General features: G+C 51.7%; 13 protein-coding genes and 1 non-coding gene across 14 annotated transcripts; 6 read left to right on the top strand and 8 right to left on the bottom strand.

Annotated features, from left to right (window-relative positions):
• Nucleotides 1-754: 754 nt before the first annotated feature.
• SAICODRAFT_89211 (calcium ATPase) lies at nucleotides 755-4,364 on the top strand. Its single transcript, XM_019171618.1, has 2 exons — nucleotides 755-1,114; nucleotides 1,166-4,364. Exons 1-2 carry the CDS (start codon nucleotides 964-966, stop codon nucleotides 4,312-4,314), a joined length of 3,300 nt encoding a protein of 1,099 aa, XP_019026176.1. The 5' UTR covers nucleotides 755-963; the 3' UTR covers nucleotides 4,315-4,364.
• Nucleotides 4,365-5,030: 666 nt separating this feature from the next.
• SAICODRAFT_64297 (CRAL/TRIO domain-containing protein) lies at nucleotides 5,031-6,268 on the bottom strand (the record flags this gene model as incomplete). The annotated part of the gene is made up of 2 exons (XM_019170061.1): nucleotides 5,158-6,268; nucleotides 5,031-5,116 (listed from the first exon to the last, which is right to left on the bottom strand). Exons 1-2 carry the CDS (start codon nucleotides 6,185-6,187, stop codon nucleotides 5,031-5,033), a joined length of 1,116 nt encoding a protein of 371 aa, XP_019026175.1. The 5' UTR covers nucleotides 6,188-6,268.
• Nucleotides 6,269-6,596: 328 nt separating this feature from the next.
• SAICODRAFT_53649 (DCN1-like protein 1) lies at nucleotides 6,597-7,260 on the bottom strand (the record flags this gene model as incomplete). The annotated part of the gene is made up of 2 exons (XM_019169225.1): nucleotides 6,597-6,853; nucleotides 6,906-7,260. Coding segments are annotated over 2 exons (612 nt in total), but the record flags the coding sequence as incomplete, so codon positions are not given.
• Nucleotides 7,261-7,555: 295 nt separating this feature from the next.
• SAICODRAFT_5669 (uncharacterized protein) lies at nucleotides 7,556-8,622 on the top strand (the record flags this gene model as incomplete). Its single annotated transcript, XM_019169472.1, has 2 exons — nucleotides 7,556-7,636; nucleotides 7,690-8,622. The coding sequence occupies 2 exons, from the start codon at nucleotides 7,556-7,558 to the stop codon at nucleotides 8,620-8,622; spliced, it is 1,014 nt and encodes a 337-aa protein (XP_019026173.1).
• Nucleotides 8,623-9,521: 899 nt separating this feature from the next.
• Nucleotides 9,522-10,869, top strand: SAICODRAFT_198940 (uncharacterized protein). Its single transcript, XM_019166173.1, has 4 exons — nucleotides 9,522-9,729; nucleotides 9,780-10,004; nucleotides 10,058-10,674; nucleotides 10,735-10,869. Exons 1-4 carry the CDS (start codon nucleotides 9,712-9,714, stop codon nucleotides 10,748-10,750), a joined length of 876 nt encoding a protein of 291 aa, XP_019026172.1. The 5' UTR covers nucleotides 9,522-9,711; the 3' UTR covers nucleotides 10,751-10,869.
• Nucleotides 10,870-11,782, top strand: SAICODRAFT_198941 (uncharacterized protein). The gene has a single exon (XM_019166174.1). The coding sequence runs from the start codon at nucleotides 10,989-10,991 to the stop codon at nucleotides 11,589-11,591; it is 603 nt and encodes a 200-aa protein (XP_019026171.1). The 5' UTR covers nucleotides 10,870-10,988; the 3' UTR covers nucleotides 11,592-11,782.
• Nucleotides 11,783-12,409: 627 nt separating this feature from the next.
• SAICODRAFT_23739 (uncharacterized protein) lies at nucleotides 12,410-12,925 on the top strand (the record flags this gene model as incomplete). Its single annotated transcript, XM_019166720.1, has 1 exon — nucleotides 12,410-12,925. One exon carries the CDS (start codon nucleotides 12,410-12,412, stop codon nucleotides 12,923-12,925), a length of 516 nt encoding a protein of 171 aa, XP_019026170.1.
• A 216-nt stretch (nucleotides 12,926-13,141) lies between these two features.
• Nucleotides 13,142-13,213, bottom strand: SAICODRAFT_t31. Its single transcript has one exon. It is a non-coding gene; the product is annotated as a tRNA-Trp (tRNA).
• On the bottom strand, nucleotides 13,178-13,528 carry SAICODRAFT_29239 (uncharacterized protein). Its single transcript, XM_019167357.1, has one exon. The coding sequence runs from the start codon at nucleotides 13,498-13,500 to the stop codon at nucleotides 13,246-13,248; it is 255 nt and encodes an 84-aa protein (XP_019026169.1). The 5' UTR covers nucleotides 13,501-13,528; the 3' UTR covers nucleotides 13,178-13,245.
• An 897-nt stretch (nucleotides 13,529-14,425) lies between these two features.
• Nucleotides 14,426-15,577, bottom strand: SAICODRAFT_5667 (uncharacterized protein; the record flags this gene model as incomplete). The annotated part of the gene is made up of 1 exon (XM_019169468.1): nucleotides 14,426-15,577. The coding sequence occupies one exon, from the start codon at nucleotides 15,575-15,577 to the stop codon at nucleotides 14,426-14,428; it is 1,152 nt and encodes a 383-aa protein (XP_019026168.1).
• An 827-nt stretch (nucleotides 15,578-16,404) lies between these two features.
• SAICODRAFT_23737 (uncharacterized protein) lies at nucleotides 16,405-17,026 on the top strand (the record flags this gene model as incomplete). The annotated part of the gene is made up of 2 exons (XM_019166719.1): nucleotides 16,405-16,677; nucleotides 16,733-17,026. 2 exons carry the CDS (start codon nucleotides 16,405-16,407, stop codon nucleotides 17,024-17,026), a joined length of 567 nt encoding a protein of 188 aa, XP_019026167.1.
• On the bottom strand, nucleotides 17,014-18,407 carry SAICODRAFT_29237 (alpha/beta-hydrolase). Its single transcript, XM_019167356.1, has 2 exons — nucleotides 17,157-18,407; nucleotides 17,014-17,092 (listed from the first exon to the last, which is right to left on the bottom strand). The coding sequence occupies exon 1, from the start codon at nucleotides 18,372-18,374 to the stop codon at nucleotides 17,349-17,351; it is 1,026 nt and encodes a 341-aa protein (XP_019026166.1). The 5' UTR covers nucleotides 18,375-18,407; the 3' UTR covers nucleotides 17,014-17,092; nucleotides 17,157-17,348.
• On the bottom strand, nucleotides 18,396-18,844 carry SAICODRAFT_29236 (COesterase-domain-containing protein). Its single transcript, XM_019167355.1, has one exon. The coding sequence runs from the start codon at nucleotides 18,833-18,835 to the stop codon at nucleotides 18,461-18,463; it is 375 nt and encodes a 124-aa protein (XP_019026165.1). The 5' UTR covers nucleotides 18,836-18,844; the 3' UTR covers nucleotides 18,396-18,460.
• Nucleotides 18,667-19,774, bottom strand: SAICODRAFT_29235 (uncharacterized protein). The gene has a single exon (XM_019167354.1). It carries the CDS (start codon nucleotides 19,472-19,474, stop codon nucleotides 18,914-18,916), a length of 561 nt encoding a protein of 186 aa, XP_019026164.1. The 5' UTR covers nucleotides 19,475-19,774; the 3' UTR covers nucleotides 18,667-18,913.
• Between the last annotated feature and the right edge of the window lie 138 nt (nucleotides 19,775-19,912).

Below are 19,912 nucleotides of genomic sequence, written 5' to 3'. Positions count from 1 at the left end.
TGCGCTTCCCACGCGTTCGAGACCTCGCCCAGCAATAGGTCAATGGTAAACGCCGTGATGTCACTAGGGAGATCGCCCTCTTGTCGGCTTAATTTGCCCCCTTCGTGGTTTTGCCGGAGCTAAGGGACGCGTGCCTGCTTGAACCCAAACCCAAACCCAAAGCTCATAGCCCTAGCCAGAACGTTACCTCTGCCGCTCTAACTGTCTGCTGGATGAGACAGGCACCGAGCTTGGCAACTTGGCCATGGGATTGGACGCCGCTGCCTGAAACGTCAACACTCCACTTAACCATGGGAAGCGAGAAAAAAAGAGGGCAAGGGCTGGCCGCCGTCTTTGCGCCCAGGGTTGCCATTGGGCAGAGGCGATCCCGGTTTGATCGATAGGGGTAGGGGTTGCGGTTGGGTTGAGTAGGATATAAATCATCCAACAATGCTTTCTGCTCCTCGTTCGTCCATCGCCGTACCGTCCACTCCCAGCCTGCGCATACATCCCGCTTGATTCGTCAATACCTTCGGGTAGACAATCGTCGCTTCTCTGTTACAGGGTCCTATACCCTTCGCCCCATCGAGCTCATCTCATCTCATCGCGGTCCGTTTCCCGTCCTCACCTTCTCTCGGTCCGTTTCAGCCGTCTGTTGTCTCAGCATTTATTCGAGTCGATCGTCTTAAAAAGAGCTCGTCTCGTTGTCGTCGAATATCGCACGCGTCAACAATGTCGGACTCCTCCATTGACATCGAAACTCCTAAGAAGGAAGCCCGCCGCATCCGCATTCATGGCGCAGAAATCCGTGCTGGCTCTCCTGACCGCGATGCCGGCCCCGTTCGTCGTCAATTCACTCTTCCCCCTCCCATCAGCGGTGTCCCCATCCCCGGTGTCGCATTCTCCCGCACCCTCACCACCGAGGTCGAGCCTGTTGGTTCTTCCGCCCGTGGTGGTGGCCGCGATGAAGATGATTACATCCGTATGATCAAGTTCGCCGAGCCTGGGATTCCGTTGAGTAGGACCAGGACGTCTATGAGTGGGATGTCTACGGCGAGTGGAATAAGTGCGAGGATCTCTCGTCGTGGAAGTTTCGGACGTGAGGAGGTTCCGGCGGAACTTAGAATTCCTCCCAGTATGTTCCTTGTGCTCTTTCCTCCATGCCACCTCTGCTAACATTACATAGTCTACCGCACCCTCTCCATCCAAGTCTCCAACTCTGTCGCCCGCCCCGAGGTAAAACCCCCCACCAAAGCCGCCGGCGACGTCGCCTCCCTCGACTGGCACACAATCCCCGAACCCGAACTCCTCGCCCGCGTCGGCCTCGCTTCCCGCCCCACCGGTCTCTCCGCCTCCTCCGCTGCTACCCGTCTCAAGGAAGGCGGCCGTAACGAAATCACCCCTCACCGCCCCAACCTCGTCAAGAAATGGCTCGAGTATTTCTTCGGAGGCTTTGGGTCCTTGTTGTTCATCGCTGCCATCGTCTCCATTATCTCGTGGAGGCCGTTGGGTGATCCGCCTGAGGTGCCCAATTTGGCGTTGGGTGTGATTTTGTTGGTTGTTATTTGTATCCAGGCTGGGTTTAACGCTTATCAGGATTGGAGTACGACGCGTGTTATGTCGTCCATCGGAAACCTCTTGCCGGCTGAAGCTCTTGTCTTGCGTGATGGTCAGCAGACTCGTATCGCTGCGGCGGAGTTGGTCGTCGGTGATTTGATTTATGTCAACCTTGGAAACAAGATTCCGGCTGATATTAGGATGCTCGAGGTTTCGTCTGATTTGAAGTTCGATCGGTCTGTGCTAACGGGTGAATCGGATGCGATTGCGGGGACTGTTGAGTGTACTGATCCGAACTTTATGGAGACGAAGAACGTTGGGATGCAGGGTACGCACTGTGTTTCTGGTTCTGGTCTCGGTGTCGTCATTCAGACTGGTGATATGACCGTCTTTGGACGTATTGCCAAGTTGTCTTCGTCTGGTGGCGGTGCCATGACTACGCTCCAGAAGGAAATTCTGCGGTTCGTTATCATCATCGCTTCGTTGGCCGTGTTCACAGCAGCTCTTGTTGCGATTCTTTGGGGTGCGTGGTTGAAGAGGGATTACCCCAATTACCTCAACACTTCTGCTATCCTCATCGATATCATCACTGTCGCTGTCGCTTTCATTCCCGAGGGATTGCCGGTTTCTGTCACGTTGTCCTTGACCATCATTGCGAATGCGATGAAGAGGAACATGGTTCTGTGTAAGAGTTTGACGACTGTCGAGACGTTGGGTGCCGTCAATGTGCTTTGCTCTGATAAGACTGGTACGTTGACGCAGAATCGGATGTTTGTTCAGAACACGGCTATCTTGGATCATGAGGTTCACAGTGATCGTGCGAGGGAGGTTGTTGTCGAGGACCAGCCTCTTGGCAAGGCCATCGTGCAGCTCCAACACGTTGCTGCTCTTAACGACGCCGCTCAGTTCGATGCAGCAACTATGACCCTTCCATTGCTCGAGAGAAAGATCAATGGTGATGCCACCGACACCGCCATCCTCCGTTTTGCCGAACAGCTTGGTGGACCTGGTTCTTACGTTGCCGATCTTTACAAGTCCTTCCACAAACTCTTCGAGATCCCGTTCAACTCTCGCAACAAGTTCATGCTCCGTGTATTCCGTCCGCAGGGTGGTGAAGATCCCACGCGTGATGTGGCGCGTGCGATGTCTGCCGGCGAAACCAAGGATTTCGATATCGAGGGTGGTGATATGATTCTGTTCGTCAAGGGTGCTCCGGATGTTTTGATGCCTCGTTGCGCTTCGTATGTTCACCCGGATACCGCAGAGGTCTTGGAGCTCGATGAGGCTGCAAAGGAGAGGATTGCGCAGTTGCAGCAGACTTGGGCTTCCCGTGGTCAGCGTGTTCTTCTTCTTGCCAGGAAGGTCTTGAAGTCGAAGATTGTTCCGCAGAATGTTCAACCTGAGGACACCGAGTTTGCTGATATCATTATGGAGGCAAACACGGAGTTGGTTATTGTCGGCTTGGTTGGTATCGTTGATCCTCCCCGTACGGAGATTCCTGATGTCGTTGCCATCATGAGGAGAGCTGGTATTCGATTCTTCATGGTTACTGGTGACTTTGCATTGACTGCTGCTGCCATCGCAAGGCAGTGTGGTATCATCACCGTCGATAACCCCGATGATCTTTCCGCTCTTGATGCTGGTGCTAGCTTCGAGTCCGTTGTCAAGTATGACCCCGATATGCCTGAAGAGGAGAAGAGGATGAAGTCTATCGTCCTCAGTGGTAAGGATCTGGAAACCATGAACGAGGCCCAGTGGGAGCAGCTCTGTCAGTATGATGAGATCGTCTTTGCCCGTACCACCCCTGAGCAAAAGCTGAAGATTGTCAAGGAGTTCCAGGCTCGTGATAACGTTGTCGGTATGACTGGTGATGGTGTCAACGACGCTCCTTCTCTCAAGGCTGCTGATATCGGTATCGCCATGGGTGGTGGATCTGATGTTGCTATGGAAGCTGCCGACATGGTCTTGCTCGATTCTTTCGCGTCGATGGTTGTGGCTATCGAGTATGGTCGTCTTGTGTTTGACAACCTGAAGAAGGTCATCATTTACTTGCTTCCTGCTGGTTCGTTCTCTGAGCTCTGGGCCGTTCTTGTCACTATCTTCTTCGGTATGCCCCAGGCTATCTCCTCGATTCAGATGATTATCATCTCCATCTTGACGGACTGTATCGCGTCCATGAGTTTGATGATGGAAAAGCCCGAAGCTGATCTGTTGACCCGCAAGCCCCGTAACCTGAAGAAAGACCGCTTGGCCAACTCCAAGTTGCTTGGTCAGGCGTATGGTTTCTTGGGGTTGTCCATGTTGGTTTGTGCCATGTCCATGGCTTTTCGTGTCTACCGCAAGAACGGTATCCCCTTTAGTGCGCTCTGGTTGTCCTTCGGTACACCCAAGGTGAACGGCGTGGAGATCGATGCTCAGTTCTACCAAGATATCACGTACGAGGCCCAGTCGACCTACTTCGTTACCTTGGTTTTGATGCAGTGGTTCAACTTGTTGGCCACCCGTACCCGTCGTTTGTCCATTTTCCAACAGTCTCCTATCCTCAACCCGGCTACGTCAAACTACTACCTCTTCGGTGCCATGGCTATTAACCTCTGCATCTTGTTCTTCTTCCTTTACGTGCCTGCTTTCCACCACGCGTTCGGTACCAGGCCCGTTCAGGTTGAGTACTGGTTCATTCCGCTTGGCTTTGGTACAGGGTTGTTGATCCTCGATGAGATCCGTAAACTCATCGTCAGGAGGTTCCCGCAGTCCTTCTTGGCGAGGATTGCTTGGTGATGGGGGTGGAGTGTTGGTGTATGATATGATCATGAATCGTGAAGATTGATACCTGGTACTGTTGTTTACTTATGTTTAGCTTTAGCGCTATCATTTTTCGTCTATAGAATGTTTGTCTAATTATTCATAGCAATCGAATACCAGTGTTTCTTCTGCATGATCCGGTCACCTTTCCAAGTCAGAGAATGCCGCTGCGGTTGATCGCACTAGGGATGTCCTTGAATGCCCCTTTCTCACGGCCGGAACATGATCGGAAGTTAAACCAAGAAGAAGTGCCAGAAAAGCTAGTTTATTACCCTAAAATAACCATTTCAAAGTCCTTCATCTTGCCTATATCCATTAGCAATAGCAATAGCATCAAAAGGCGTTACGCCCATTCTTCCTATTCCCTCTCTTTCACTCCATTCTATCAAAACTCCCTGGCGGTCATAAAGCTATCCGCATCACTAATCGCACTGGCAACACTCCCAACAACCATCCCATCATTCCTCTCCTCCGGTACTGCTTTCCTCTTGGGAATATCCAGTGGAGGTCCCATACTTCCCGCAGCCAAGTCCTGCTGTGGAGCAACGTTCGTAGCAGCCTCCTGGGACCATGCTTGCTCGACTTGAGCTTGGAGGGGTGCACGGTACTGTGTATCGGCCGTGCCATCGATTGCCACAGGGACGGATTCGATGGGTAGTGCAGAGGTGGTGGGGGGTGTAGGGGTAGTATGGTTAATGATAGGGGCAGGTGCGGTCGCCGCAGTCGGTGCCGGCGAAAATGCCGGAGCGGGAGAGCGACTGGGCTCTGTCACAGCCTGCTGAGCTGTAGCAGGCTTCTCTTGTTCCGGCGCAACCTCACTCTTTATCACATCCTCAGAAATTCCAACCCCACCCCCAGCCACCCTCCAATTCCTCATATTCCTCTCCCTCCTCTCCCTCGCCAACCTAGACAATTCCGGCCAATAATCCCCATGCACATACTCAAACTCACAATCCCCCCCAAAATTCCGATCAAGCTGACTCGGTGGAACATGATTTCTCAAATCCGCGTTGAAAACCATTTTTTCACGCGTGTTGGGGTCGATGAAGGGTGTGATGAGTTTGAAGAAGCCGTTGACGAAGAAGGGGACGTTGATGATGAGGGCGCGGCCGAGGCGTTCGGGGTAGTGGGTTTGGAGGATTGACATTACCTGTTTTCCTTGGCTGAGGGAGGGGGTGGTGGAGGAGCCTGAGCCCTTGAAGTTGATCAATAACGCCAGGTTTTCGACTCCGCGGGGCATCATGTCAATCGCCCTCTCCAAGCCCCACACCAGATACTCAATCTGTCGCTGTGATGGCTTCGTGTTCTGTCGTGACGGGTAGAGATACAGACACGGTCGACCCGAACTATCGAATCCCAGCAACACCTGCTTCCCAGTCGTCGCCTCAGGCTCGACATGTCCTGTCATATCCTGCCCCAGCCCCCACCCTCTCCTCCACACAATCGATCCTTCCAACCTCTTTTGAGCTTCCGCGAGGTCACCTTTTGTGGCGCGGAGGTAGCGCAGCATACACTCCCGACTCAACCAACACTTCTCCTCATCACTTAACGCCTGCATCCCTGCTCTTCTATCCGAACTGACTGGCAAATCCCGCAATTGCGAAAAGTGCTTGATAAGAGCCTGCACTTTATTTTCCTGGTCCGAGACGGGAGCGGGTTCACGCATTGGTGTGATAGAGGGATGCGCATTCTCGAAGGGTGTTGTACGATGACCGCCGCCGTTGTTGGCGGCAGAAAGCGATGGAGGAGATTTGGCGGAGGTGGAGGGGGTGTTGGACGTACTCCGATGGAGGGACAGGGAGTTACGCCAGCTTGAAGCATTGGAGGCGCGGCGTTGGTGACCTGACATCTCGATTGACCGAATGTATGCTCCCTCTATAACAGACTCTACGGGGGCCTTGGTCTATATGCCGTCCCTTGTCGATTGTTGTTGACTTGCAGTCAATCTTTTCTGCCGTGCCGGGTCCTGTGTCGGCCCGAGGCGCGGAATCGCCCCAACGCAGGCCAACCGATGAGGTAAGCGACGCCCGGGAGACGTGTGATGAAAGAATTCAAATGGTAACGGGAAGGTCGTGAAGTCTTTTCTCTAGCTATTTTCAACACATCGTTGACGCGTTCGTTTGGTATTACGCGTGTCTGGTAGGTGGTTCCTTCTCTTGCCTCCTCATAGGCATTCATGTTGTGTGGCATTCATCCCACTGCCAGCATATAGCCCTCCCACAGTATCCCAATCCAATGATCTCAACGCCTTAGACAGTTCACTCCGCCATCTTATTTCCCCTCCCCCTCATCCACTCCACAAATTCATCCAACGTAACCGGCCACGCCCCATCCTCATCATAATTCCCAAAATCCGCATCAACATTCTTGGCAAAATCATACAACAAATTCCACGTATCCTTCGGTACCGTCTTTTCTGGTCGCGTTTCTTGGAGGAATTGGATCCAAAAATCCAAATGGTGGAAGCGCGGGGGTGAGAGGAGGAGGGTCCAGTATGCTATCGCGACTTCGAGGGCTATGCATAATCGTTAGCTGTGAGTTAGAAGAGAAGGGGAGGGTAACCATACAAATGGATTTCTGGCCTGGTGTTCGGGCGTAGTTGTATGTGAACATATACACCCTCTTAAACAACTGCTCATCCCCACTCTCCCACGTCGCCCTCAACCCCTCGACAACACTCCTCATCCCCTCAATCGTATCCACCCGTAACTGACTCCACCCATCCACAAACCGACTCCTTGAGAAGATTCCCATTGAGGGTGCATTCAACTGATAGGAGAGGACGAGGGTTACGGGGTCTTCGGGGTCGAGGCTGAGGGCTTGGCAGTAGCGGATTGTGCCGTCGATGTCGGTTTCGGAGGGGTCGGTTGGGGAGGCGAACGAGGAGAAGATTGCGTCGAGGGATGCGAGGGAGACGGAGGGGGGGGTGCGGCGTGTGCTCGAAGGGACGGTTCGGGAAGCTGAGGAGCGGCCGCGAGAGGACTGGAGACAGTCAGCAAGCGTAGAAGGCAGAGCGCAGGAGGAGCACCATGGTGATGTTCCGGGGGATAAATGCTGAATTTGGCGGCGAGGTCAGCGGAGAATGCGGGTGGTGCTACATACATGCAGGACGCGCACTGGCGGAGTCAACGTTACACGCCGCGACATCCCAACGCGGTAATCCATTTCCCACCTCCAAGCATCACCACATCCAGCTGCGACATCAACTACAAGCGACATGCCTGGCAAGAAGACCCTTCTGCTTGTCTTCATTCACGGTTTCAAGGGCGGTGACGATACATTCGGAACATTCCCAGAGGTCAGTGAATGCCTCAACTTTGCACGATTCTGTACTGACGCATACACCGACAGACCCTCCAAAAAGACTTAACCGACTCAATTCCCCACCTCGAGACCGAAATCGCCGTCTACCCCAAATACGAAACTCGCGGCGACCTCCCAACAGCCGTAACAAAATTCACCTCCTGGCTCGAAGAACAAGTCATCGACATCGAATCCGGATACCACCGCTCCAATCCCACCGGTGACCCAAATGTCGCTGTCTTGATTTTTGGACACTCGATGGGTGGGATCCTGGGCGCAGACGCAATACTGCACGGTCTCAAAGACCTCGAGGAGGGTGTCAAGTGGCCACACGTCAAGGGATTGTTGGCGTTCGATACGCCGTATGTCGGGGTTCATCCGACGGTGTTTGCGGGACAAGGTCAGGCTGTCTACGATAACGCACAAAAAATCTACCAAGTCGCCTCCGGCCTCTTCGGATCAAAAGAAACCCCGTCATTCAAACAAGCCGCTGTTAAAGCCACTGCTTCTTCCGCCAACAAAGGTGGAGGCTGGGGAAGGTGGGGGTTGCTTGCGGGAGGAGCATTGGCTGCGGCGGGTGCGGTCGCTGCCGGGACAGCGGCGTATCAGAATAAAGATGTGTTGCAGAAAACGGGGCTAGATGCCCTTGGGTGGGTCCAATCCCACCTTGCATTCGTCTCCGTCCTATTCGAGTCCAAGTCCCTCCAATCACGCGTCCACGACCTCATCCATCTCTCCTACTCCCACAACATCGGTTGGGCACAATGGTACACCGAACTCCAAAACAACAAAACGTTCTGTTTGATGCCGGATGGAGGAGCAATTATGGAGAGGTATTTACCGGCGAGGAATGAGGGGGCGAAAGATGAGGTTGATGCGCATTGTTCGATGTTTTTGTCGGAGAGGAATGAGGGGTATGAGAGGATGAAGAGGGAGGTTGTGAGGAGGTGCAAGGAGTTTGTTGGGGAGTGGGGGAAATAAATGTGATGGAAGAGGTGAGTTGATGAACTTCAGTGGAGTTATTGTTACTGACTTTGAACAGATGACTGTCGAGTGAGAGAGACGCGACAAAGACGTTCGCCTAGGATACCATACACACCCCTTGCAATTGAAACTGCAAATTACCCATGAAAAATGCGCCAAGGGTGAATTCCCAATCACGATCTCCACAGCTCAGTCAATATCTTCCACAATACAAACAGCGCATTCGCCCTCCGAGGCTATGCAGATAACAGGTTTGTCGGGTAATTGGTGAAGTGAGGTGCAAGAGGGAGGTGAGTTGATGGACTTTACTGACGGCTCTAACGCTAACTTTGGATAGGCGGCCATTGGGCGACGGATGACCACTCGAACCAGGGATACCATACAAACCCTGTTGCTATAGATCCTTCCATATCATCCATCAGAGTGCACCGCGCTTGGATGAGGCGTTCTCATGAGCTCCCACAACTCGGTTCAACTGCAGGCTCAAGTGCGACAAAGAATGCGTATCTAAGATGCCACGCAACCCGTATGGATATCAACTCTCTGCAATCAAATGTGTGTTGCAACTCTATCATAGATAGGGCATTGCTCGGTTCAGGCCCACTTTCAGTCAGAAGGGTCGGTAGTGAATTGAATGCACCTGGGAGTCCTACTTCGGTACATAAATTTGCATCAATTTCAAGGGACAGACCGGCAAGAGCCTAAACGAGGGAAAATATCTGACTGGAACTGGACGGCTCAGCTGTGCTACATGTCGATCCGGGCTACCGCCGGGGTTGCGGGCCTTACCCCGTCCTTGCGTTGATCGAGTTGGCGGTCAGATACCGCCTCCTAGGCGCCTCCGAAGATTTGTGTATGGGTGAACCTTCGTGCTCGGAAATCTGTTATCGCAATTACGGGGGATGGCGATGTGATACCAGACCCCCAAGTTGTCAGATGATGCACGTGTGCGTCTCGGCCGAGTTCCACAGGCTCATCAAAATCCTGAACGGTATAAGGAGCTTGGTAAGTTCGTGGCTGTAGCTTGTTCTTTGTAAGCTACAGGAACCTCGCGACCATCACATTCGAGTTCCGCTTAGTTTGGGAATGGCTTACCGACTGAGGGTAAGTTCCTTACGTTTGATCTCTGCTTAACAATGCTGAATTTCGAATAGCCCCTTTCATCCGCGTATGCGGATCTTACGTTCGACGATACGGATACGCTTCTTCACCCCAGTCCGTCCGCGTCACCGGAGCAGCTTCTTTCTCCTCGTTACAAACTTCATCCCTCGAGCTACCAACAAGCGAACCGTCGTGCTTCTGTGCAACAGTCTGGTCACTTTGAATACCAGTTACCGTACGATGACGATCAATTTCGGCTTGCACCTGGCACGATGAGTGTACGCAATGCGAGGCATGAGATCAGGTTCAGTACGCTGACAGGTGTTGTTAGGCAATCGGAAAAGAGGCTACTCTAAAAAGCTGTTTTTTCGAACTGACGTGGCCACTCCTGCTCGTTATGGTATTTGCTTCTGTTGGGCTTATCTGGTCTTCAATCGTATACATGTCCGACCCGAACAACCGCACCTTTACTACGACCACGTCTGTCAGCCAAGGTGAAATCGCTTTCATTGTTTCGGTAGCGTCGTCCATACTAGGGATCTTTCTGCTTTACACCGCCGTCAAGATACAAACCGAAACCAAGTGGGTCTCTGCTGGGAAAGGTATTGACGCTGCCTCGTTCTCGTATCTATCAAAACTTTCATCTTGGGGCTACCTAAGAGGGGTGTTGCAAAGCCCTTCAGGCAGTGCTGTGTTTCTGGCAACAACCGTCATTATCGTTCAAACTGTACTCATAGTGCTGCATGCGCTTGGGAACAACGTTGTGTACGGAGAATATAGACCCCACCGCGTCGCAGTGGATTCTGATGGCTACGCTCCTAACTTGCAGCGGCGAATGATAACGGTAGGAGATATTGTCCGCAACGCTTCAGAAGACGATACGTTACTTCCCGTGGGGACATGGCCTCCCGAACGGAGGACAAATTTTGATTTTGGCGCGGACTATTCGTGAGTGACAATCCATATACATACTAAGAAGCACCTAGTCTGACACCCCACTTAAACAAGGACCAAACCACCGTAGCTTTACCTATCTAAAGTTTACGCAAACGTCTTAACCAACGTCATGACAGGAGATGTTGGCACGTACAGCACCACTCGCTTTCTTGACCACGCCAACGATACAGATTTCCATGTCAATATCACAGTCCCGGCAGCCCCTAGCTTAGGTATATTCAACTTAACCCAGAACGAGACTTATAACGACATTCCCACCCTGCAGGGTTCTGTCGTCTGTCGCCAGAGCGACTCGATCCTCCTTAATGTGTCTTGGGGAAACGGTAATACATACCATCTTCAGGCGCTGCAAACCAAGCAGCACTTCGGAGTCGTCTACCACTATGTACGGCATTATATACGAAAGGGCGGCGACTGAACCAGAAATGAATGGTTCCTTACCGGATGTGGCGACGGCCGGTGGACAGTTTAACCAGACCCTGAATGCTTGGCGTTTGGGGCTCGTCTGTCACTTGACAGCAAATCTTGCAACTCAAGTTTGCATACTAAAAGGGTCGCAGTTTGATTGCAGTAACTCAATCCAGGAGCCGCGGCTCGTCACGAATAGGCCAAGCGTTCTTCGAGGCAAAAATGAAGGGCTTAATTATGTAACATCGATGTCGATTTCTGAGCAAGTCGATAGCACCGCGCAACTCTTCTCTCATATTTACGACGGTTGGCTACTCATGCCAACCATGGTGGTGATGAACACGTCTGCAGCGCATCCACTGAATGTCACTCGATTGTTCATCACGTTCATTGAGGGAGCTGGAAAGACTATGCTGGGCTATGGGTATTACGGAACAAAAGGCGTGAGTGTCACTAACTATGAGACAAGCTTAAGATGTTTTGTGTTGATATTGCGCTGACGCTAGGGCTTTCTTGCGGGCTTCTGTTAGTCTGTTTAGTGACTATGGCTGCTGCCCTTGTGATATGCTGGGAAACGAATGGTGTATTGCGTGGCGAGGATGTTTTGATAAGCATGGCTGCTTGTGGAGACGATTTGAAGAGAGAGATGAAGGCTTGCTCCACCACAGGAGATGCAGATGACTTGAGGCATCATCTAAGCAAGAAGACGTTGCGGTTGAGAAGCGGTACGGCGGAGATTGTGCGTCAGTGAGGAGGACTTACGGAACAGATCAATACAGATTATGTTACTTTGGGCTCCTCTTGATGCTTCGGTCTTTGTTTGAGTAAGTGTTGGTTTCTAACGACACCCATACCGGCGCGGCAGTTCAGCCACTTTGGAGATGTGTTCTGCCCCATACTGGAACGCCGCCATTCCAGTGTTGGAAGATCATTCTGAGGCAACGAGACTAACAAACGTGATTCTTGCTGGAAAACGTTTCACTGGACGAGGCCAGCTGCATGCGCTCAGCTGTTGTCTCCCACGGTATGTATGCAGTTGAGACAAATCCGGTGGAATGTGATGTTGCAATCGGTATGACCTTAGGTAGGACTGTGATATCTTGATGCGTAGGTTACGCGTAGGAAGCTATTAGTACGATAGCCAAACATAGACCTCGTCCTCGCCGTTGACAAATTTTGGAGGTTGGAGGAGCAGTGCAACCGCGCGGCCCGCTTCCGACACCACTTGAGCACGACGCTGCACCGGTAGCCAAGGATTTCGGTCATACATCACAGCACGAATCATCTCTTCACCCCGGATATTTATACCATTGAAACGATGGACTCTTCAACGGGCGCTGGACTGACCTGGCGAACTCGCTACGACTCAGGCTCGGTCCGCTACGATCCCGCTCGCGGTGTCCTACACGATACCGAATTCAACCAAAGCCTTGGCGTTACCACACAAACCCGCATCTTCCGCGTCTCTCACAATGCACATGATGATATGGCCATCTATGATATGAACACTAAATCCTTCCATCCCGACGTCCTTCGCGAAGCCGAAGTGTTTGGACGCGCGCCGAGTGGGAAGGAGTTGATGAGCGTGGTGTTTGCGGAGCCAAGTCTCATTGGAATGGCAGAGGAGTGGGCGAAGAAGCATAGTCAGGTGTTGACGTGGGGTTTGATGGCATTGCCGTATGTTGGTGCAGCGTTAGTGATGTTGAAGGAGAAGGCAGCTGCTGCAGCGGCGACGAGGTCCCAGCCGCCGGAGCCGGAGCCTCGTATAGAGGAGGAAGTGGGATCGAGTGGCACAAGCACACCTTCTACTCCGTCCGACCATTCTTTGGATTAGTTCTTCGTCATGGGTGAAATTGGCTTATAATATTGGCTCTCGCGCTGCAGAGGATTGCCGTGCAGATGTTCGGCCAATCACTATCCCCAACTGGCTGCGTAAGATCCCGGAACGAGGAGCTGAAATCTATTTCCTTGTCACTCGTTTTAGTCATTCTCTGGTTAAAGAGTCCGTCATTCATATTCTCACGCATTTTCCAAAAGGCATAAATGCATATGAGGGACACCTGACTTGAACAGATAACCTTACGATCTGGAGTCGTACGCGCTACCATTGCGCCAGCCCCCCAAGTTAGTGTTGTTGCTCAAAGCTTTCAAAACTCATACTGATTTCAGGAAATCAGGTAAACTACTTACTGCACTACCGGCCCTCTCCCTTACCACCAAATAATCCACAGGAAGCTGAGGCCGCATCCGTCTGCCAGCCTCTTTGCAGGCCAATTCCCGCTTCTCCTGGTCTTCCATCCAACTATCGTTCGAATTCGAAGACCCTGCTGGGGTGAACTGCCGAAGTAGGCGGTAAAGAGCAGCGGAACCATTCACCCTCGCAACTGCGCATGACCCAATGGATGGCATGGCATAGGTCACACCTTCTCCCCGGGTATCCCATGAGAACCATTAATCAAGAGACTCACGAGGAATGTGCTTGTGAAGGTCTGGCAGATTCAATTGCCAGAGTCGTAATGTTTGCTTGGTACGAGTTTCACTGCTGGGCTCACCCTCCGCCAGCTCAGATTGAGACACCCTCAGCACTGCTGCTTCTGCAATTTTCTCTCCGTTCTTCTTCACTTAGCTTACCAGTGGTGAAGTTCCGGTTCTCCCTCCACACCCGCCGGGTTGCATCTGTGAAGATCAAATTTCTTGTGCTAAAACCCTTGCTTGAGGATCTTTGCGGTAGAGCTGAAGTACTTTCTCACAGAATGCTTTTCGTGATGGTGTTGGACTTTGTTTTGACAAGAGCTTGATGCCAATATCCCCAAGCTTAATAGCCACCATATGAACCATCTCAGTGAGTCGTTTGAACTCAACAGGACCAGAGTCATACCTGTCCCTGCCAGGATGATAGCATGAAACAACAATTGTGACCAGCTCATTAGAGGGATGTGCACTCTCCTTCTCACTCTCCACCCAATCAACATCATAGAACACGAGATGCGGAACGCCAATATGCTCATGGAACTTCGATTCACCAATAGCATAGGTGTGTAGAAAGTTTCCCAGAGCGATCGACGATACCAACCTTGAGTAGGTTACCAGTATGAGGGGTCGGGTGATAAGTAGGTACCGCACAAGAAATATGATGCATGCCATCAACCATCTATGCCACAACCATGGGTAGAGGTCATAGAATGGGTGCTGCTGGAATGGAGGGTTTGTTTGCGCAAGCACTTCCCCCTCCCAGGTCTGCAATTGCAACATGGCCCTTTTAACCAGCCGATCTGCCCAGCAACCCCCAGTCCAGAAACAGCGCGCATGTTCCAGATCACTTTTTGGGATATCCTTACCAATGAAGGATAAGATGTTTGGTGTGTGTCGAAACGGGAGTACTTTCATCAACCAAGACCTCTAGCAACTCTGAAGACCAGCCCGCAGGATGACCATTCCTTTCCGCAAACTCAGACATCTCCTCAAAAAGCTTCCAAATCTCACCAGGTACTTCTGTCTTGTGCTCCAGTTGAGAAAGTTGAGCAAAGAAGGTAGTCTTAAGTTGAAGAAACTGATTTTGATCCTCATCATGCGAGAGATGACTGGCATAGGCGCCACCAGCTTGGCAATTGAGCAGCAGAGATTTATTGAACAGGGCAATCAAGACTTGCTCTCTGTGATAGACATGGACCTGGTGGTGCTGGTTTTTGTTGAAGCGTGACCGGACTGAAGAAAACTCATAAATTGTTGTCTGAACCCAAATCCTCACACTTGCCTCTTCCATATCATCCTCCAGGTCAAGCTGTTGAAAGAGTTCCGCAATTGCACCAGAAGAACCTTCAAGCAAGGTGTTAGGTGCGCCCACATTACTCTCAGCCTCAGAACCATACTTCAACTCCACACAATTCAAGAATGCAGCAAAATTACCAGTCCTCCGCCTCTTCACATCCTCCATATGGTGGTCCCAAGCCCTCTTCCCTTCTCCGCAAGTTTCAATACACCGAATATACATCCTCTCCTCATCCATCATCTTATGGTCCTGAATATACTCAGACCAAAGCTTTATTTCTGCAACATGAAGGCCTTTTGCACACCAATCCTCCATGACCTTCTTCAAACCCTTTACCTCCACATTGAAAGACCGGAGGTAGAAGATCTGGCAGTTTTCATGAGGTGTAAGAGAAGTCTGGTTGGATTCCAACAAGGAAAACACCAACTTCAACTCATCATCAGTGACATGGATCGGACAGGTCAAAATTTTGTCATAGGCATCCATCCCAGCCTTAGTCTGATCCTTCAATGCCTTGTCAAAGAGAAAGCACATCATTTGAGAAGTTAAATCCGCAGTGTCAACAGAGTCATCCTTCAGTTTTCCTCTGATTACCATCTCCACTTTGCTGGTATTGATTGCACATGGGCCTGGTGTTGGTGAAGCCATGCGCCTGCGCTTGGCATTCTGCTGTGGTGGACAGACACCTGGTCCGGAGCTCGGTCTCTTCGAACCCATTGCGAGTCACGGGTCGTAGACGTACTTCTCGTGCTTCGATAGAGTGGGCAGTTGTACCGAAGTACTTCACGGGTCGGCAGAGTAGACGCACTTCACGTAATCGACAGAGTAGGCGATTAGCGACTTCGTACTTCACGGGTACAGAGCGTATATATGGCTTCACGACTTCACGTGTTGACAGTAGACAGTAGACGTACTTCACGTATTCGACTGCGTACTTCATGGGTACAAAGCAGACGACCTGACGTACTTCACGGGTCGGCGAATTAGACGTAGATGCGACTTCGATTCAACGTACTTCGGCGCATGGTTTCACTCACACTCGACGTAACTCTTTGAGCACCCTCGGCCCCTCCTGTCTCTCAGCCCATGTACTCGAGCCTCTCCCCGACCGCTACCGTTTCTGGCTGTCTGTTCTTTTGACATGGCTATGGCCGATTGTAGGGATTGCGATTAGTAGGTTTTTGGACTGTTCAATTCAGTCCAGCGTGGAGGTGGACGTAGCGGGAGCGGTCCGTTGCATGACACGCGGGGAACCGAACGGCATTCGACGCTGTACGATACGACTGCGTCCCCAAATGCTCTGGGTAGGACACTACTAAGGACGGTGAAGAGCAAGGAGAAGAAATACCCAACAACTTTATTTTTTGACTTCCAGGGTTCAGACAAATCAGCTGGTGACCATTTCCCACCCTGAACGGAAGTTACCCACGGGTACCGGTCCGCATCTGTTATCGCACGTCGCGACAAGACCTGCCATACGAAACTGCAGTCAAATCATCCTTTCATCGCCCAATTGTGACAACTGTTCATTAACCGTACATATCATGAATTCTTGCATAACATCTGATTATGAGATGGAGTTCCCTTCTGCCCAAGACATCGTCAAAAACGCATTCGAAAGGGCGCTCAGCTACGTTGATCTCACCGGTTTCGACTCATCAGAGGAGAGGGAGGAGAAAGTGAAGCCCTATAGGGGAACGAAAGACAATGTCAAGGCAGAATCGGATGTGGATGTCAACATTGACGAGGATTACGACACCGAAGACCCTGAATATCGCCCCCCGACGCCGGAGTCTCCCAAGCTGAGCAGGAAAAGGGTAAGAACAGCCTTCAGGCATTACGCGCTCTTCGATTACTCATTCCAATATCTAGAAGATCATCCCGAAGAAGGAAATGAAGGAATCATCTTCCGACGATGACTTCAAGCCTTCACTCTCCAAAATTGCGAAGGCGAAACCAGCTGCCGGCGCCAAGAAGCGCGGAGGGCGCACAGCTGAGAACATTTTCGGTGCGGACGATATTGAAGGAATGCTCGATTTTGCATTTGAGAAGGTCGACTTTAATGCCATGGCTAAGGCATTGGAAAATAAGAGGTCGGCCAACAGCTATAAGAGTCATTGGAAAGGGCCGATGATGAAGACGCTGCTCCAAGCGTACAAGAAATGAAGGATGCTACTATGCGGATCAGGCAGGTCCTCTTGAACTCAACAGGCTCGCCATCACCTTCGAGATAGGTAGGATCCAAACCATTATCACCGTAAACAAACTGAACGATCCCGTTAACGGTGTTTCGAACAGTTTCATCGTATTGCGCGGACAATTCCTCGAGCGACTTCATCAAACGACACGACATGTAACCAGCTTCAGTGGAAGCGGAGGAGGACACGAATATGGTTTATTGGAAGGCAATACCTTCAACGTCCACTCATTGTTCATAATCCGCTATAATCTTACATGTTGATCACACCACTCCCCCGTCCTCCTTTCATCACGCATAGTAATCAATTGGGTATCCCAAAGACGCACACTGTTCCATATCTCCCCATCCCGTCTGATAACTAGGCCGCATCAACTCCCTCACCGGCATCCCCCCCTGCGCCAAACTCCTCTTCGTAACAGGCGTCCACGCTCCCTCCGCCTTCAACTCCTCCTTCGTACTCGTGTAGCGTCTCGCAGTCAAATAATTTGGATCAGGATTGGGGTTGTAGGTCCGTGCAAATGAGGTCCAGATATCGACCATTTCCTGCTCGAAGGGGATGTCGTGCTGATCTCGCGGAGGACGGTTCGTGGGAAGGTTGCCGAATACGTAGTACAATTCGCCGGAATGACATTTGAAGTACTCCTGATTTGGATCACCGTACGGGAAATCCTCAGTGATGGGAGCCTCGCAGACGGGATAGTTGGGGTCGAAACCTGGCGTTTGGTAACTACGGTTGAACTCGTAGAACCAGACGTCCTGGAAGAGGTCGTGGACGACACCGGCGTAGGCTGTAGCTTGATCCAAGCAGCGGAACTCGATGTCAGTCGTGACGCGGGCTGTGACGTTAAAGACATCAAGAGTCGCGTTCGGTCCAGACGGGATTGCGAAGAGAGAGTTACCTGGAACAACCGGGAGACTCTGAGCTTCGAGAGCCGCGGTCTCGTTCGTGCTGGTAGGGTATCCAATGAACGCGGCACCGTCATCTCTCATAAATCCCATCATGAAATGAACGTCCGCGACGGGAGCAGACCCGTCAAGAGGTAACTCACGCTGTGTGATGTACGCCCCATCCACGAGCACATATCTTGCAACATCTTCAAGATTGACTAACTCAGTCGCGTCGTACGCCTTCAAACACGCCACCTGATCCGTAACGTTGGCACACCCTGTCTCTTCCAAGATTGGCACGACGACAGTCCCGTAGCTCTCCTCCGTAGTATTGTAGAGAGAGTAAGTTGTGGCGTAGTTGGACCCAGCAAGATTACTCATCTGAACAGCCACCGCATATTTCCCAATCGCTTTGGGCGAGCCCATGAGTGCACGGACACTAGCTGCACCAGCCGATTGTCCAAAAATCGTGATCCTCTCTGGATCACCTCCGAAAGCCTTGATGTGTTCCCTTACCCAATCGAGTGCGGCAATTTGATCAGCGATACCGTAGTTTCCTGTGATGTTGGTCCTGGAAGTGAAAGGAACCCTAAGGTTGAGAGACGGTAATTGATGGTCACGAGAACGACGTCGCCTCGGGACGCCATGTTTCCACCGTCGAAGGTTGGGTCAGAGCCAGAGCCGCCGGTGAAGGCACCACCGTGAATCCAGAACATGACTGGTTTCAACTTCTCGCTGGGATAGTTGGAGGCGGGGATGTATGGTGTGAAGATGTTGAGAAAGAGGCAGTCTTCGCTCATATCGCCTGAACCGGTCTGAACACAGGTTGCTCCATAGTTGGTAGCGTTAATAGACGAAGATCCGATATGGGCTCTGGATACGCCCATCGCTGTGCCGGGTTCGCGTACGGGATTCCAAGGAAGCGGAAGGATAGCTGATCACGGAAACCCGTGACGGTCAAGTCCTCAGATTGAACCGCGATCTCCCATTTGGAGGAGTTGGAGGGGCCGGGTGGGTAGACGAATGGTGCACTCTGTGAACATAGGACTGGAAGTCTCTGGTTGCAGTTTGCTGTGCAGACCTTGGCCGTTGCGTCGACAGCCTGACATGTAGATCCATCGGACGCGATCCAGTATTGCTGGTTCTTGGGATAGTTGCCTTGGTAAGCCCGGTACTCGAGAAGGGGCGGAAGGTCGGTACTGAAGAAAGTCGTGTTCACCGGGAGTAGGGCCTCGTTGAGTTGGGAGCAGGCTGCTGCACCTCCGGAAGCCGTCCGAGGAGTGAGGAGGAGGACGGATTTGTGCTCGGCTTGAGTGAAGACTGCGCAGAGTTAGTCCATTGGTGCTCAAGCGCATGTTTGGAAACCTTTCGTCCAACTCATTCTGATATAGGAGAGTCATTTCGAGGTCGTTGACGTTGGACGTCGTCGAGGACGCGATCCATGCGCTTCCGCCGTGCGACTTGTCGTGTCCCGGCGCAGCAGCTGCGACACCGAGGAGAGCTGCTAATGCCAGTATGATCTGCATCCTGGAGTTGAATCTACTACAGAAAAAGATCCGACGGGTACGGCGATGACCACAATTTATAGCTTCAGCAACGACAGCATTCAGAGCTCCGCAGCCCCACAATGTGTCCCGGTTAAGTACCCCTCATCTGAACATACGATATTCTTCGAGCATCTGATCAAATCAACCCAACGTAGAGGCTATCTTTCCCGAGGAGGATCATCCTCTTGAACTGCGTAGTCGCGTGATTCATATGCTGCCTTGATCTCCAGCTCATTGGCTTTTCCCGAGCGGAGAACGCGTAGGATTTAGGAGCCCAGCCGCGGTTGACGCGGGGTTCATTTGCCGCGAAGAGTCGGTTGGCGGTGACGGTAAGGCGGGTGTGCAAGATTTACCCAAGATGAACTACGTACTCGGGATCGACGCGACCTTGGATGAGCCGCTTAAACACGGAGCACG

Source organism: Saitoella complicata (assembly GCF_001661265.1).
Source record: "Saitoella complicata NRRL Y-17804 unplaced genomic scaffold SAICOscaffold_4, whole genome shotgun sequence".
NCBI lineage: Eukaryota > Fungi > Ascomycota > Saitoellomycetes > Saitoellales > Saitoellaceae > Saitoella > Saitoella complicata.
Note: the sequence above shows the minus strand (reverse complement) of the source record. Positions and strands in the feature narration are given on the sequence as shown.